Here is a 17,619-nt window from a genome sequence, read left to right as displayed (position 1 = left end):
ACATCACACCTTTGGTGGGACCTTCTCTGTCACCTAGGAGTTCAGATAATGGCTCCCAATTTTTTTCAAACAAACAGAGTAAAAAAAAAAAAAAAAGAGAATACGCACATGCACATCAATAGACAGAAGAGTGGGGGTGGGTTTACAGGTGGCGACAGGCAGCTCATCTAGACCAACACTCAGCTTCTAGAAGCTCACTGGCCCCCGGACCCTTATCCTGTTCACCCTCTCCCTGTTTGTCTGCCAGTTAATTACCCTCACACCAGTGCAAGCGAGCAGAGCAGGAATTACTGAGCAGCGTTCCCTATGTCACGTCAACGCTCGTCTTTCCCGCTTTTTAATTGGACAGAGGTGATGACCAGGCCCGCCTCTGCATCCTAATTGGCCGATTGCTGGTCGCTAATTGACACTACGGGTGCTTGAGAGGCGTAACCACGTGCTGAAGGATTAGCTGTGGATTTAATGAAGCTGCATCCGGCGGCTGAGTGGGCCGAGCACACTCACCTGGGCGGCCGGCATGCTTAGCGCACTCTGCGTCAGCCTGGCCTGCTCTGAATGCTCACCTTATTGCTTATAAGGTTAATGATCACACTGATCTGAGGTCAGTCGCTCTGGGGGAATAATAACACTGGGTGTATTGGATTGGAAGTGTGATGGTTCAGCAGCTGAATCACTAAAAGCTAAATCATGGCAACAGCTTAACTGAATATAGACAGACAGATCCACAATATTCTACCTCTATCTTCCTGGCCGTGAAAGCTACGCCCATCGGAGGGCGAGTGAGTCCGTTTGCGGACGAGGCAGGGTCGACCTGATTTATAAAGCACCAGCCAACAGAGGAGGCCTAACCTAATTAGCTGTTAAATGGGATTCTCGTCTGGGTATTTCACAGAGCTGAGTGGGGGATGAGCGACTTACACAGGCAAAATAACAACGGCTGACTGTCCGTGCAAACCTACATTACCCAGGGCGATGGCTGTCAAAAACTCTCATAAGTCACGTTTACTCGTATAGCACCATTCATGCAATTCAAGGCGCCCGACAGCGAAAGGTTATGGTGCTTTACAGAGAAATAAGAGCCATACTTGGGGGGGGGAAGGTAATTTACTTATTCAGTAGATGCTTGTTCAAAGCAAGGTAACAAGTGAAAGAGCAGAGTTTAGGGACTCTCTTCAGGGTAATTCGTTGAATCAATCTGCCAGTCGTGGGATTCGAACTGGCAACCTTCCGATCATAGGCATAGAGTACAAATCCTCTAAGTCAGGGCTGCCCAACCCTGCTCCTGGAGATCTACCACACTGAAGTTTAGATGCAGCCCCAATTTAACACACCTGATACAGCTGATCAGGCCCTTCAGTAATCTCAGTACTAAAGTCAGTAACGTTGAGCCTAAGTTGGGTCTGATACCGAGACGCTACTGAAGAGCCTGATTATCTGCATCAGGTGTGTTAAATTGGGGCTGTGCCTAAACTGTGCAGAGTTGGTCAAATGCCGCCCCGTTGAAATTGCAAGACACCTACAAGACACGTAGAGGGGCGTCATCATGACATGCACTACTCTTGGGAAGCCCATGCTGGCATGAAGAATGGACAAAAACGCAGCATCCCCTCTGTCTGGATGCGGACCCTGTCTCTTCCCCAATGGCCTCGAGTTGCTGCTATGTCAGGAAGCCTCTTCCGTGAGGGAAACAGCAGGGAAGGTCAGGAAGTAGCTGCTTTCTTCATGGACGCGTCTGAACGCCATAATCCTGTAGAGCGCTTAGGGTAATGCTCTCTGATTCATCCCATCCCCCCATAACTAAACACCTAGTTTACGCTCAGCCTTACCGCGACGCTGCCTGTCTAATTTTCCGTCAGTCATTAAACGTGGTGGTGGTTCCATTAACCTTTATGGATCACGGTGCGTTCGCTCTGAACGGCTGAGCGTGCAGTACAGAGAACGCCCACAGAGCGGTGGTCACCCGGCAACAGGGCGCGGCCCTGTGCAAGCGTTTTGACGGGGAGCTCCGGATTCCGTGCACTTAAACTCGGCATATACATTGCTGCAGAGAGGTGGTATTTCCATTGTAAGGGGGGGGGGTCCTATTTGGGCTCCGGTCACAGATGACCACAACCCGATTCTGAAAAACAAACATTTGTTCTAAGCGGTTCCGTTATGTACGCAATGGAACAGGACCGAACTGAACATGATGTCCGTTTGCACAGCAGAAACACGGGATGCTAGAACCACAGAAGGTAAAGCGAACAGCCTAATTAAAGCATCAGTAAGACGGCTCGTTAAACAAATACATCACTGAGTGCTAACGTCACCTCAGCGCTTAATCACTTTCCCAGACAGAAGTGGAAGAGGAGGGGGGGGTGATTTTAACTGATGTGGGGGCAGGATGGTTACGGCACTTACAGCACAGGGCCTTCTGGAGCCGCCGAATCTTCATGGCTGTCCGGTAGGCGGAGAAACGAACGTTGTTTAGGTCACCTGCACATAAAAAAAAAAATTAAATTAAATTAAAGAAAAAAAATGTAAGCACCTTGGGGATTTCAGGCTCCTTAGACACTGGAAGAGCAACACACACTTTCAGCTTGGTAGTTCCTGTAGACACAAATGACATATTCCCATGTCAGGTGACCTGAATTTGCAGAATTCATTTAGCACCCCCCCCCCCCCTCCGCCCCATATTATTCCCTGGATATTGTGTACAGTAACCTGACCGGCGTAGACCTCTAAACACTGTTTTATGTCTATAAAGTTTTGCAGTTTGACGCTTTTGCAGGGGGCGCCCTACAGAGCAATGCAGACCGCTGGACCACTCCCTACCTCCTCTCTATAGATGCAGACACTCCCCGGCCAGGTGGTCCATTCAGACACGTCCTGTACACTCCATAATAATGCCATTATCTATCGAGATCTCTGCCTGAAGCCAGTCACTAACAGTTCTGTCAGACTGTCACCCCACATACCCCAGAAGACAGGAGTGCGTCTCTTTCATTTTGTGTACAGAAAAGACAAAGAATCCACAGCCCCCTTTAAGCTAGGGAGTGCGATTAAAGACTATGCATGGCTATTCCCGTCAGGACGTATTTAAAAACGAGCCCCAGTCTTTGTGGTTACAAAGTCACTGTTCAGGCTCAGCAGTATGAAGCTCTCTTTAGAGGCGCTACTGATCTGGTCAGATGCTTTGTACACAGAAGGGGTCTCATTGCAGGTGAGAGGGGCGGCATGATGAGCCGCAGATTCTGCAGGCCGGCCAGTAGGAGGCACTAATGAGGTGGGTGGCCAGGTTGTAAAGTCCACCACTGTGGCAGAGTTACATTCGGCAGATGATGCGTTCATATTAAATGGTCCGTACCATCGAGCTGCGTGGCATCACCTTCCAGAGGCTGAGCCAACCAGGAGTTTAATTAATTAGTTTCACTTGAATAAAACTAGGCTTGATCTGCCATCTGCCTCAGATGAAAGGGATAAACCTCTAATTAGCTACAGCTGGTGACAGCACAAAAACCTCCACCCCTCACCTGGCAATCACCCTGCACTCACCCACCCCCACCTCACCGCAACCCCAAGGCAGTCTGCCACACCCAGGGGTCAGCCTTCCATCTTTGGGAGCGCTCCTACCCCCGGGTAGCGCCGGCACTCTCAAAACTTTCCCGCAGAAGGTCAAACAGCAGGTGTGCAGAATAACAAGTGTTGTCGTCCAAAGAGTCAGAACGCCACCGTTTATTGGTTCTACAGCTTTGCCACCTCGCCCTCACTGCCGTCGAACTAAACAAACAGTCAGGGCACCACTTTTGTAATGAGCAAAAACATAACTGTGCCTGGAAAGAAAAAAAAAAAGAGCCAAAAATAGCATTTCCACCCCCGGAATGTGCGAACGCTGCAACCTAGAAACGAACGTGATGGGGACGTCACTGAACACGCATCAGCCCTCGCAATCCCAGGACCTGGAAGGTTCCCAGTGACGGGCGGCATCCAGGTCCGATTCAACAGCTACTTTCAACACACTCGATCGCTGGCTTAGACTCCGCCCCCAATTCCACTAGGGTTTGCTCAGTACGTTTGCTCATGTGCCACATACCATTTCCCTCTGCGACAGACTGCATACGATGGTGGTCCCATAAGATTACAATGGAGATGAAAAATTCCTATCGCCTAGTGACGTCGTATCGCTCAGCATTAGTCACGCGTTTGTGGTGATGCTGGTGTAAGTCAACCTACTGCTCTGCCGATCATATAAAAATATAGCACATACAATTATGTACAGTACTTGATACATAACCTAGTTACATAGTTATTTACTATACTGTTACTTTAGACAGTACTATACTATACTTCAACTATCAGAATGTACTCTTTCTACTTACAGCTTACTGTAACCTAGGTTTGTGTAAGTACACTATGATATTCGCGCATGAAGATGGCTTAATGACAAATTTCTCAGATGGAATCCCCGTTGATAAGTGACGCGTGATTGTACTCGTGCCAAGCTGTCAGCCTCGAAGCTGGTACATGGGATGCCAAGCTTTCCGGGTCTTTAGCCCCTAACGGAGGACCGGGTGCAGGGGTGCGTGCTGCCGTCGTACCCAGGGAGAGAAACAGCTCCGTCATCTTCGGATGATCCCAACAAGTCGTCTGAGTCTGGTGGCTGAAAAAACAAGACGACAAAAGGGAAGATGAATCACTCGTTGACAAACTTGCTAACATGCTCATCTGGAAACCAACCCCCCCCCCCCCCCACAACAACATGGGGCAGCCCTGCAAACAGCACTGTGGTATGTCCTGTGTCATCACACACTCTCACACTGTTCCATCTATGCAAATGTATCCTGTCGATCTGCTCTCATGCCCACATGATCCGGCTGAAGTGCCTCAGTACACGGCGGCTCCTTGCTCGTCCCGAAAGCCCCCTGCGGAGCCATCGTCTCCTCCTCCGTCACACGACCTCTCGTCACTAAACACAAATTATGATTCCCCTGCTTACTGTCTGCCACGTTTGAGGTACAGTGGTGATTACTTTAGCGTGTCAGACTGACAGCCACACGTTCAAACATCAGGAGATGTATTTCAATAAAATGAAGCATTTTCATTTGGTATTTGTAGAAATATGAGAACAGGTACATTGTAATGTGGTAATTATGTGTTCTGTTGGTAAAAAGAACATACCCCTAGAGGTGAGAGTGAAGGTTGGAGTCTGATTGCCACCGATCTTGGTCAAGAGCCCATGGACAATGTGGCTACGCTGCTGAGCGTGGGACTCAAACCAATACCCTGACAATCACAGGCGCCAGGCCTAAACCGTGAGCCATAAAACATAATATACAGCATTGCACATTATATTTTTTCCTAATCCGGTCCTCAGGAACCCACCGACAGTCCACATTTTTGCTTCTCCCCAGCTCTCGCATGTGGACTATCTGGCAGGGAACTCAGGGGGAGCAAAAACACGGGCCGAGTGCGTGACCAAAGAATGCATCGGGACACACTGAACAAGGCAGCTAAAAGAAAAATTGTGGTTCTCTTCTCCTTGTGTCCCTCTGCACTGAGGGAGGGGGACAGGGGACATCACCCCCCAGAGCTGCCACCAGGAGACACCCGTGTTTGATTTGGCTGTTGAAGAGACCCCTTCCAAACACAGTAACCCCCAAACCCCCAAACCCACAGAGACATGTGAGGGCTGATTATGAAGCGGGTATTTCTGCTCAATCACAGCGACACTTTAAATGAGGATAAGAGCTGTGGGAGCCAAGTGACACCTCCCCCCTCCCCACCACACACACCCCCCCAAGATCCTACCATGCAGAGGTGGGTATTTTTATTGTACTTATCTGGATGTTCCTGGCCCTGAAAACTCCATTAAAAAGCAAAAGGACAGCAGAATACATTAGATTCAGAAAGTATTACACTTAACCTTTCCAAGTATAATGAAGCATTTAAAAAAAGATAATAGCCTTTAGATAATCCTTTCGAGAAGTCAAGACACGAGACGGAACGGATGAAACGGTAAGTCTATTTGTGTATCAATATAAACATCAATAACAGGCAGAGTCATTACCCACAATGCCGCAGATGGCAGAGATACAATACATAAGCCTATTTGCGTATCAGTATACTCATGAATACAAATGAGACGCTCGATTGCACGCATCCCTGAGACGGCGACTAAGTAAGATCTCCAGCCCTTTAAATTGGGAGAGGTGTATTTAAATTATGGCCGTGCAATCACGAACAAAGTGACGTCTATCCTCTCCCAGGCCACGTTCCTCCACAAAGAGAAGGGAACTGATTTACGACACACATCTCGGCAAAGTTCACAGCATCATCGTTGTGGGGACTCTCCATTCATTTCTATAACCCTAATCCCAACTCAATGTCAACTCTAATCCCAACAATGACGACCCTAACCCCTACCAGCCCTAACCTTAACCATAAGTAACCAACCAAAATACAAGACTTTTGGCATTTTTTATTTTTTTTTGATTGCAGTCAGATTTAAAAAAAAAATTAGGTTATCCTTGTGGGGTTTGCATTACAGTGTGGGGAAATCTGGTCCCCACAAAATAATTACAGAAACACGCGCGCACACACACACACACACACACACACACACACACACACACACACACACACTTCATAGTTCTGAAATTACAATATATACATCGAGATCCTTTTGTTTACCAGCATGCACGCCTTGAAAAAGCCTGGGTGTTTCTCTCACGGCTGACTAAGTGTTAAAAACTATCATCTCCAGGTGGGCTGGAGAAACGCTCCAGAAAGTGTCACCCCAGCTAAACTGCCCTCAGGGCAGGAACAGGGTTACCTCTGAGGCTTCATCCGGCACGGACGCCTGCTGTAAGCCTCACCGCTCTGGGACAGTGTGCCGCTCAGTGGTGCTTGGGATCAGAAGGTCGCTGGCTGGAGCCCCGGCATTGGCAGATTAGTCACATGTCCGGTAGGCTCTAGATCGAGGCCCTTAACCCCCAAATCTAGTGGCTCCGGATAAATGGCCTGACGCTCTACGCTCAGACCCCAACATTCACTCAACTGTACAGATGTGTGCGTCTCAAAGGAGGGCATGATGGGATGTGTGAAGACGCATTAGAATGTACCTGCACTCAAACAGGTGCATAAGGTAAACAAAGCATCATTTCATATCATTTCACTCTATCACCAATTTAAATCAAATTCCTAGAGTGCGCTAAGATGACTGAACATCAGCCAGCAGGAGCGTTAAGTAGCCTATGTGCTCATCATGTCACCCCGCAGTAACAGACCTAAGAGCAACCTGCCAGATCAGTAACTAATCATCCATTTTCAGAAGCAGAATAACTATGATCCATACACCTAAACCGTTTGCCAGATGGTTATCAACACATGAAAGCAAACAGACTGATACAATCAATCATAATGGGCAAAACACCATTTATTGGAGCAAAAATGTTAGTATATTATATTCAAGTAACACCCCCAACCACTCAGTATTCACAAAAAAAATCTCCTTACTAATGCATGGATGCACATTACTGATTATGTGGAAATTGATATTCCGTCTTGGAACTTTACCCAGTGATTTACAGCGCTGCCTTGGGTAAAACACTCAATTTTCTGTCTATAAAAAGTGCCGAAATGCCCTCAGCTCCACAGGAGAGACAACACTGTAAGCAAACAGGCACCTGCCCGGACGGCGTGAGACGCTGGAAGCCAAGAAGAGAAACACAGGCCCATGCTGAATGGCAGGAGAGCAGACAGACATGGCCTGAGGCGGAAGTACAACAGGGACAGGCAGCAGTCAATTCCAGAACCTCACAAAAAAACTGTTTATTTAGATCTAAAGACAGTCAAAAAGGTTTTGTGTCTTGAAAATATTACATATTCTGCATGCTTGAACAGGAACATAGAAGCCCAAAAAAATCTGGACACGCCAACTACAAGAAGTACTCAACAAAAAGGTACTTCCCTCTAGTGGACAGGAGTCCCAGTCACAGGGTATTAGTTGGGAGAATTTAATTTCATACGCTGAAACGGTGCCTCCTAAACACATATCAATGTATAGATGACGTTCGTTGTACTTGCATCATGTTAATAACTCTACAGAGGCTGAATAATATAGAAAGTTAATTAAATGACTGACAGGCACTTTCACAGTATGACAAACATATAAAGCAAGGTGGGTGGTAATTAGATACCTAGACTACGCTGTATAAATGGATGCAGGTAAAACTGGCTTCTGAACACCTGAAGGTACAAGGCCACGTGTTTGGGGAGAAGTTGGACCCAGGACCAAATGGTTACATGTAGCATGAATACAGATGCAACCGCACACACAGAGCTTCACATAAGATTTAGTCACCAGACCCACCAATGGCTGACTCCCCCTGTGCTCCACCACAGGCAGCAGTTGAAGGGATGCAAGAAATGCAAAAACATTTGCGCTGCCGCAGGCATGCAGAAAGCTAGCCGCCTCTTTTACGCTCTTTTGCCAATTTCCATATTCAGCTGAGAAAACAACAAAAAAAGACGACGACTTACTTGATATAGTATGGAACCTTATTCTGGGACACGGCCCGTTGCCACGGTAGCTGTACAGAGGCTGTGAATAGAACAGGAATATTTCAGAATTAGAAATGCTTAATTATTTGAGGGGGTGTTGGAATAAAAAATGGAACATCCATTCTCTGTCACACCGAACAGACTATTAAGTGACTGTCTGAGCCGGGGGATAAAATCTGCCCCCCCTCCCTGCACACACCTCCGAGACACAGAAATTGGCTAATACAGCAGGATGTTCAGCTTCGTCGTGATTATCCCAGAGAATCCGCCACTGCGATGCACACAGGTTTGCGGCGTCAGACAGGCGTGACGATTAGGTTTAAACGAGGTGACGACGTGGTGAAGAGTGGCACAGGATATGGGTGACACACGCCGGAATGCGCTAGGGACAAACGGCAGGCTAAACGACGGCGTTACCGTCTGAATGCACCATCGGGGGGGGGGGGGGGTCCGTCAGGAGGAGAGGATGTGTCACACGCGTCATGGGCCACTTCAGAAACCCAAATCGGTAAATAAATACGAGCTGACAACGTGTTAGAAGTGATTTCTGGAGTTCTCACAGTCACAGAGGCAACGGATTCAAGTGACCCGCCCACTCAGGTTATGATTCACTCTGGGGGGGGTGCGGCACAAATCACACACAACTGGTGGATGGAATAAGGGTTCGGCTTCCTGTTACGGCCCATTTGGATCATTTTCTGCACGATTCCACGGCCGGAAGGGACAGAGGGCTGGTCAATGTGAAGAGGAGCAGCCAGACACAGAGAAGCTCGGGGGGGGGGGGGGGGGGGCAGCCTCTCCTTAATCACTGCTCCATATTCTGGAGGCAGAAAGCGCGTGAGTACAAGAGGTACAAATCAACCCCAGAGGCGCAGCACATGCAGGTCAAGTTATTTGGTGGAGAATTTCCACAAATCAGGAAATCAGACACAGGAAATGAAGTCAGCGGTGGTGGGGGGGGGGGGGGGGGGTTTGAAGTTGTACTTACTGGACAGGAAATGCTGGGAGGCGGGTCCAAAGTCCCGGTGAGCCTCCTGCAGCTGCTTCAGTCGCTCCTCCACGGCCGCCTGTGAGAGGAAGTAGAGAAAAGTCAGAGAATCCTTACTCGCATTTGGTCACTGGGATGGACGGACGGACAGATGGGGGGGGGGGGGTCCTGAGAACACCCCGATCACTTCAGTACGGGTCATTACGATAAAATCTTGTTTCACTGGTGACTCTGAGCAAAGCTACATCAGTAATAAGCAAAGAGTCCAAACGATCACTGTCAACTGCAGTATCTGACAGGCCGGAAGTTCCTCGAGTGACCGGTCACCGACCAGAAGACCAGCACAAGACCCAGGCGTCCAGAACGGATCATTCAGTGCGTTCCGCGGGCCTGCTCAGCGGTCCCTCAAGCGGGACCATGGGAGGATTTCAGTGTGGGAACCCAGCGGTCACATTCACCGGGGGAGCCGGTAATGGGCGCTCAGCATGCTGGGAGGCAATCTAGTCCCCACCCATGGTGGAACACACATCCACACATCCAACACCAAAGACGGCAGAAACGCCCCAATTCCTCCAAGGGGCTCGGGTGACACACACTCATTTCGGGGACGGGGGGGGTTATTCCGCAAAGCAATATTTCCTGGTCAGCCGGATAACTTAAGCCAAACGTGAAAACCAACCAATGGGAGGAGAGGGAAGTGACGCTCTTATTGGACAATCGTTACATTTGGCTTAAAGTTATCTGGCTAAAGGAAAAATCCTGTTTTATGGAATAAGCCCCAGTTCCACAGTGACAGAAACACAAGCAACATTAGTTAAGGGGGGGGGGGCCAAGGTGGTGGGGCGGGGTGGGGAAGGGTTGGGGGGTAGAAGGTGCACTTTACCTCCAGGAGCTTCCAACGCATGTTGAGGTCGTCCAGCTGCCGGCTTGTGCTGGAAGACAGCTGGACGTCCAGGGGCTGCAGCTGGGCAGAGAGCTCATTCACGGCCCGCACGTCCCTCTTCAGAGGTGCGGTCTCCTCCTTGAAGACCTGGTTTTGGCAGAGATGGGCGGGGCCCACGACTTGTCAATCAAGAGTCATGGCTACAGAGCTCATCCAATCAGAGGGCTTGGAGGTTGGCCTGCTGACTCACGATGGTCTTTTCGATGTGATCCTGCAGTGAGTCGATGAGCAAGTCACCCACGGGCTGCCAGGTCGTGCGCTCCTCCTCCGCCGGGGCCAGCCTCAGCTCCAGCTGGTCCATGGCGCCCTGCAGGTCCTGCAGGCGGCCTAAAGCACGGTCCAGCTGCTGCTGCCAGGCCCCAGCGTGCCCACACAGCCGCTCCCAGCGCTCGGCCACCTCAGCTGTCTGCTTGCGGATGGCCTTGGCCACACGCTGGGCCCGCTCCTCTGGAGTCAGATCTGGGGGGGGGGGAATCACTATTATTGCCATGTCCCATCTGTATTCGCTCATATACAGCCCTAGCTGCTTTTCATTGACCCCATACACCATCCACATAGGTCAAACAGCAAGTCCCCATTATCTGTGGATCCATTTAACCTAATAAATATACGTTGCTGTCCGGGGGCATGTCCTTAAGGGGCATCACCCAATCGGGCCTCCTTGACAACCTCCTCTCAGGGAGCTGCGGGGCATTATCTGTCGAGTGGAGTAGCCTGATAGGTGGGCAGCAGACGAGAGTGGGCATCGGGCGTTGTGCCAGCAAGGACGACACCTGACAGCGAGCCGACATGCGCCCAGCCGACATGCGCCCAGCCGACATGCGCCCAGCCGACATGCGCCCAGCCCTGCCGCATGATACTTCTCTCAAACGTAGCGAAGCCCAAGCCTCAGGGTTTGTTTCATCTCATTTCCCAAAAACACCCATTTCCCACCAGAAATCTTTACTTATTCATATTAGGTCGTTAAAATAAAAAACTTAGTTATGTACTCCCTTCTTTAAATGCCACAGCTTTGGGGGAGGGGGGGTTGCAGCACATAAACAGCATAACTGATGAGCTTCAGACATTTAAAATTCTGCTCTCTCTCACAAACTCTGCACAAGATCCCCCCACCCCCAAACTGGCAGTACCACTGGCACCACAGGCCCCCCTCCCCCTCCCCCAGACAGCTGCCACCCCGCTGATTATGTAGCCGCTCACCTGTCTTGGCCTGCAGGTTCCTGCCCGGTTCCTCCGGACCTTCGATGGGCTGGTCGGCCAGGAACGCGCGAGCCTGGTCCAAAGTGCTGAGCACGAGTGGCTCTCGATCCTTCAGCTCGTCCTGCAGGAGCTGCGTGGAGGAGGAGAAGCTCAGACATGGATCCGACCATCAACATGAAGTTACTGGTGGACGCAGGTGTGACGGGCAGGTGTGACGGGCAGGTGTGACGGACAGGTGTGAGTACTGCAGACGAATGAAACCAGCTTTCAGATGATCAGGTTACACATATTTTTTAGGGTTTTCCGTGGCTTTGTGCCTGTGATGAGAAGGTTGCCGATTAGAATCCTGTCCTAAGCAGAAACAGTGACATCATCGTTGAGCCCTAAGGCCCACGACCTCCAAAATGCACCAGGGGGGCCGGATAAGGAGAGAAAGTGTGGGCGGGGTCCGGCAGGTGGCAGCGGTGAGATCCGTACATGTATGTATGAATGTAAGACGCGTGTAGAGACACATGTACATGTGTAAACTAACAGGTGCTGGCTTCTCTGGCTTTATGCATCATACGGGTTGTTGTTTAAAAACAAACAGCCTTTTTAAAACTACATCCCCACATTCTCTAATGGGGAAACCAGATAAGGGATTTCAGACCAGGTGCTCTTAGATCTGCTGATATCCTTTGATTAAACCATTGCTGCACCAGCGCTATCGGCCAAAAGGACACAGAGCAGGATTAATGAGATTTTACGCGATATCAGACTGGCAAACAAATACCCGTAAATGCACCTCACTCTGGTCCAACTGCTTCATACTCATCTGCTGCCGGTAAATGCCGACCGAATCCTAGTCCTGCCAGAGGGAGCCCATCGAAATAGCATCCACCTTAGAAAAGGGGGAGTTCCCCGATTTCCAGGGCATGTGTGGGTTCAGAGCCTGAATGATATGGGTTCCTCTGAGAAGCTGGACACCCAAAACCCCAAAAGCTTCACCCCCCTGTTAGAGGCTGCAGCCACACTACCGCACACACGGCAGCAACTATTCGTCTTGCATGTGACGACGACGACAGATAAACAAGTGTGACATCATTCGGTAGCCTCTGTGCTGAGGACGAGAACCTACACAGTACATAGACTGAACTGAGGCAGAGAACACAGAACCAACAGTTTGGATCCACAATCAGGTCCCTTTCCTCCAGCAGTGACCTTGGACTGAGGGCTCCTGAGAGACAAGGTGGCTGTAGATGAAGCCATAGTCACCCCCCCAGCCTCTGCGGAATGCCTTCTGCTGATAAGGAGGCACACAGCTGATAAAAATCACCAGGGAGGGGGGTGGCTATTTTCAGCTGTTTATAGCGCTGAGGGTCCCAGAAAGGATGACAGCCTGAACTCAGCCAAAACTTAATTTAGGTTCCATGTCGGCTCGACCCTGTAGATAGCAGAGTCTTCAGCTTCAAAATCAGACCCTGCTCACATTGTTCAACGTCTCCTAGACGGGAAGGGGGAATCGTTTACATTAGGCCACAGAAAAAGGCCGAGACAGAGTGGTTCAGCCAACCTGCCCCCATTCATCTCAACAACCATCGAATATACCAGCTATGAGAGTCAACAATAGGCTGGAGGTTCAACTATCAGACAGTTAATAATGACCTGTTTGGAATTCATGCATCCTCGGTGTAATTACTAAGAGGAATGAAACAAACTACACTTAACAGCTGTCTAAACTTCTTTCCATAATAAAAGAGTTTTAAAACAAAGTTCTGCACAAAATCATCCATATTAACATAAAGCGGATAAACATCTAAAACACACGTCCTGGGATAAACGGTGGCGATTTCCGGGTTTGGTTACGAGCAGTCTGACGGCAGGAGACATGGGCTTTGGGGTGTAAACCTTTCGCTATATCAGATATTTACAAGGTGACTTCTGTAGTGCCTATAATTTCATAATTATATTGTAAACCAGTCCGTAAAAACTTCAAAAGCATCAAGCAGATATACTGTTGCAGTAATTCTGTTATCCCCCAAAAAAAGCTACTCTGAATTACATTTTATGATTTACACTATTCATTTGGCTGGGACGCATAATGGCACGGCCCAAAGGGGTGAGATTATTTTAGTGCAATTTAGCATGTACCAGAGACAAGCATTCTGCTAATTTAATAACACTGACTGATGGGTTTAATCATTCACACAACACACTGTTTCTCTTTCGTTTCAGATAATGAAATGCGTGATTAATCCAACCCATTACATGCAAAAATTGGTAGATAAACACTGATCAAAAACAGACAGAGCAGTTTGTCTCCCAATACTGGCTCATTTCAAGCAAACAGAACTTTTCAATTAACCCCAATGTTTTGTTTGGAACGTTGGAGAATGCAAGGAAAATTTATTCCTAAAATGTTCAAATCACAGGAGAGGAATACCTTTGAACGGGGCAGTTAATCTGAATTACTTCACTAACTAGAGAGGTGAATGGGTCCAATTCTAATCTGTGCTGGAAAACGGGTGGCTTTTACACACCGACATTACTCTTTGGTATCAAGTGCAAGTAGTACACTCTGAAATTAACCAAGTCGCATAAAAATCCATTTGATGACAATAAAACGAAAATAACAATAGCCACCAAGAGGTTTGGAGAAGGCTACAGTGATCGCTGGTACAACAACATCACTATACATCAGTAGAGTATCAGGGTGTTAACTAAATAGTTCATCTTTGACCTTGGATAGACCAGGAAAAGTAAGTCCCAACACAAGGAAGAATGGATGGGGGGGGCCGTACAAAAGACAACGATCACGTCCAAGCCTGATCATCAGGAGATGCTACAGCTTACCTTCCTTAAACACAAAAAATGAGGAGAGGACAACAAACATCAACAGCAGAGTAACATCCTACACACCCTTCCTGAACAATCAGGCAGACAACTCACTGGAATGTCGTCAGCATATTTTCAAACTAAGACCTCAAAGCCAGAAGCCATCTTGGAGAGAAACTAATACTTTGACGCTCTCCAAACAATAGCCCAGCGAGAGGGACAAGAGGCCTCGTCAAACCCAACAACCAGGGCCTTAAACGCTCTGAAGGAACAAACTATTTTACATGACTAAGACGCTGTCTGACGGAAAGGTTATTTTCAGGTCAGGAAAGTAGCACTAGTTGTTTAAATGGCTACTTTCATGAAGGTCCAAGAAGGAAACAGCAGGAACAGATCTGAACACGGGTGGTCTGTTCCTCATGTGGGAAAGTCATGCATGACTAAGACGAGGCCAGAAGACACAGACCGGTCTTAACACGTCAACCTACAAATGTGTCACTCCACCTGTATCTCTACCACCTCTGTCCATCTGTCACAGGCCATAACTCTGATTCGACAAACGGTAACTACGACAAACATAGTTAGCTGTTCAGGCACCATCCTCGCTGTGCTCCCCAGCTCCAAAGAACAGAAGAGCATCATCCATAAATCAGCAGCCTCGCCGACCCCCGAGAGGCCAATAAGTGAGACCATGCAGACAGAGGGCACAACTTGGTTGAAAGATGGCAGCTTGGTTCATAATAAACTCTGTGGATAAGAGAACTGCACATTTCTAACCTTGCCCTGTTTGTGCAGAAAAAAGTAGGTGGGGCAATTAAGGCTTTGAAGGCCAGTGGAATGAAGGATTAATTTATTCCATTTATCATTGGCTAATTCAAGGGTTTAAACACCTCCCCTTCTCCCTTTCACTCGCTCTCTCTCTCTCCCCGTCCGATTAAGGCTCCATCCTGTCCTGGAACAAGCCCCTCTACTGTCTTCTCAGCCTCTGCAATTCTCACATATCCAAAACTCACCCGATTTTTGAGTATAATGTTTTCCAGCCCCCCAGCCAGAGCCAAATTCCCTCAGTGACTTTAACATAGACCTTTGTCAAAATTAACTCCCTCTCTCTTTGTGCCCCTTAACAGTTTATAGAATGAAGATTGATCCTTTCACTTTCCAGTGAAGGAACTCCCATTGTCCGTGAAGAATAGCCAACGGAGAGAGAAAATCGAAAATCTAGAGACTAAAATCTCTCAGTGAAAAAGTGGGATACAAAAAAAAAAAAAAAACTAGCAATGATACATTTCATGACGAATTATTTCAGATCCCAACTCAGGCATCTTAACACTATTAGTCGGAACCATAAAATCCCATAATCATCCTCCAGGACAATGACAACGGAAGTTGACCATCTTCAGCCACAAGGACTACATGTGGTTGAACAAATAACTGGCTCAATGCCCAGCCCCACACAGCAACTAAACTCATGCCTAAACCCTGAATGGTAAAACTGACCCCCCCCCCATGCTGAAAAACAGTTAATTTATTTCAAGACCATTACAACTCTGCCTCAACATTTCTGAGAGGCTTAGCAGCAGCAAAAATAGAACCTAAAAATGAGCTCCCTCCTTAAACCTCTTAGTGCGTGGTCCTAATGATGTTAAATCTATACGTATTTCAGGGTTTCGTTGTAAGGTGCCTCTGGAGAAACATTTGCTCATGCCTGTCAGACTGTAGCTGGAGCTACGCGGTAAGGTGGGCGGTGATCACGGTGGCAGGAATGGCCTTGTTAATGGTGCTTTTGCTTGGGGGCTACTGACCAAGCAGTGATTGTGCTGCTGCAGCAGGCTGGGTAGATCTCCCGCAATGGGCATCTGCTTGGTAAGATCCTCCTCCTTCAGGCATAGCCACCTCCACAGTTCCTCCAAGAGGGCCAGCAGCCGACTCCACCGCTCTGCGCTGACCTCCAGGTGGGCTCTGGGCACAGGGGACCAAGGAGATACGTCAAACATCAAATGTGTCCATCGATACTACACAATACTGAAAGGCTCCGGTCTCATAAAACCTAGGACTCACCCATCTGTATGACATCCAATCAGATTTTAAGAACCTTGAGTGTTAAACCAATAAGACGACACGAGGCAAACAGAAAGCAAATCCATTTTGTCACTCAGACGAGAAGGCTGATGTTGGGAAACCATTTGTTTTGACAGCCCACTAAAGCTAATTTCACAAAAAGCAAATTAAGCTCAGGGGCTCATCTGCCTGCTGCAATTGTAAATATAGAGTGATTGCTGAAAAATGGTTTCTGAATCACTGAGGCTCTCAACACGGCTGAGTGCATAACGTGCAGGGTCCAGGGCGCGGTTAAGTGCAGCTCGCATGGCCGTGCTACATACTCACGAGAAGACCATCAAGGGGGAAAGGGGGTGAGGAGGTGTGGCTCTCACCGGATGTTGGCGGACTTGGCCTTCAGGTCACCCCACCGCTGGTTCATGTCGTCCAGCCGCTGCTGCAGGAAGCTGGCCTCCTCTGTGCTGCCCAGGGACTTGACCATCTTGCACCTGTTGCCGTCCACACTTTTGAAGATGTCATTGTGAGCATCGATCTCCGCCTGGATGTCCTATGGGGGGGGATGAAGAGGCAGAACCGTAAGCAAGAAGCAGGAGTGGGAGAACATCACATGACAACCCCAAAGATTCCTGCACTGCTGGGACGCCAAAGAAGAACCGCAACGTGGCCAAAATGGAATCCATCGCCACTTATGCAGTAACAGACGCGTTAAAGCCGCATTTAATGCGACCCCCACCCCCAATCTGGAATCATTCTTAGAAAGCAGAAGCCTATCTTACAGGGAAAATGAAAGACGGCTGCTCTATGTGAGGCTGAACTCAGCGAATCTGTACGCTTACCCCCACACCCCCGCCCTGCCAGACAGCAGGTACGCATCTCCCAGTCTAAGTGACTTAATAATTAACTGGGAGGCATGGAGAGGGGGCTACCTGAGGTCCAAGTGAAGCTCCCGGCCAATCAGGCAGCAGGGCTCTGGCTTTTCCTGGGACACACATCACCCCACACCAGCTGCCTCCAGGGACATTCCTCTGAACCCCATCCTGACCCAACACAGAAATCCTACCCCCCCACAGAGCTC

The 17,619-nt window shown here is 48.7% G+C and overlaps 1 protein-coding gene across 6 annotated transcripts in view; it reads right to left on the bottom strand.

The window, feature by feature from the left end:
• Window positions 1-17,619, bottom strand: part of utrn (utrophin) — a 112,782-nt gene that overhangs the window by 16,584 nt on the left and 78,579 nt on the right. For all 6 annotated transcript variants that reach the window (XM_048986598.1, XM_048986595.1, XM_048986596.1 and 3 more), the window contains 9 exons: window positions 16,919-17,091; window positions 16,289-16,445; window positions 11,673-11,802; window positions 10,663-10,931; window positions 10,413-10,559; window positions 9,530-9,608; window positions 8,521-8,581; window positions 4,578-4,639; window positions 2,401-2,475 (listed from right to left, as the gene is read on the bottom strand). In XM_048986598.1, coding sequence (XP_048842555.1) covers window positions 2,401-2,475; window positions 4,578-4,639; window positions 8,521-8,581; window positions 9,530-9,608; window positions 10,413-10,559; window positions 10,663-10,931; window positions 11,673-11,802; window positions 16,289-16,445; window positions 16,919-17,091 — 1,153 coding nt within the window. The remainder of the gene's footprint in view (window positions 1-2,400; window positions 2,476-4,577; window positions 4,640-8,520; window positions 8,582-9,529; window positions 9,609-10,412; window positions 10,560-10,662; window positions 10,932-11,672; window positions 11,803-16,288; window positions 16,446-16,918; window positions 17,092-17,619) is intronic.

The sequence above is a fragment of the Brienomyrus brachyistius genome, chromosome 19 (assembly GCF_023856365.1).
Source record: "Brienomyrus brachyistius isolate T26 chromosome 19, BBRACH_0.4, whole genome shotgun sequence".
Taxonomy (NCBI): Eukaryota; Metazoa; Chordata; class Actinopteri; order Osteoglossiformes; family Mormyridae; genus Brienomyrus; species Brienomyrus brachyistius.
Note: the sequence above shows the minus strand (reverse complement) of the source record. Positions and strands in the feature narration are given on the sequence as shown.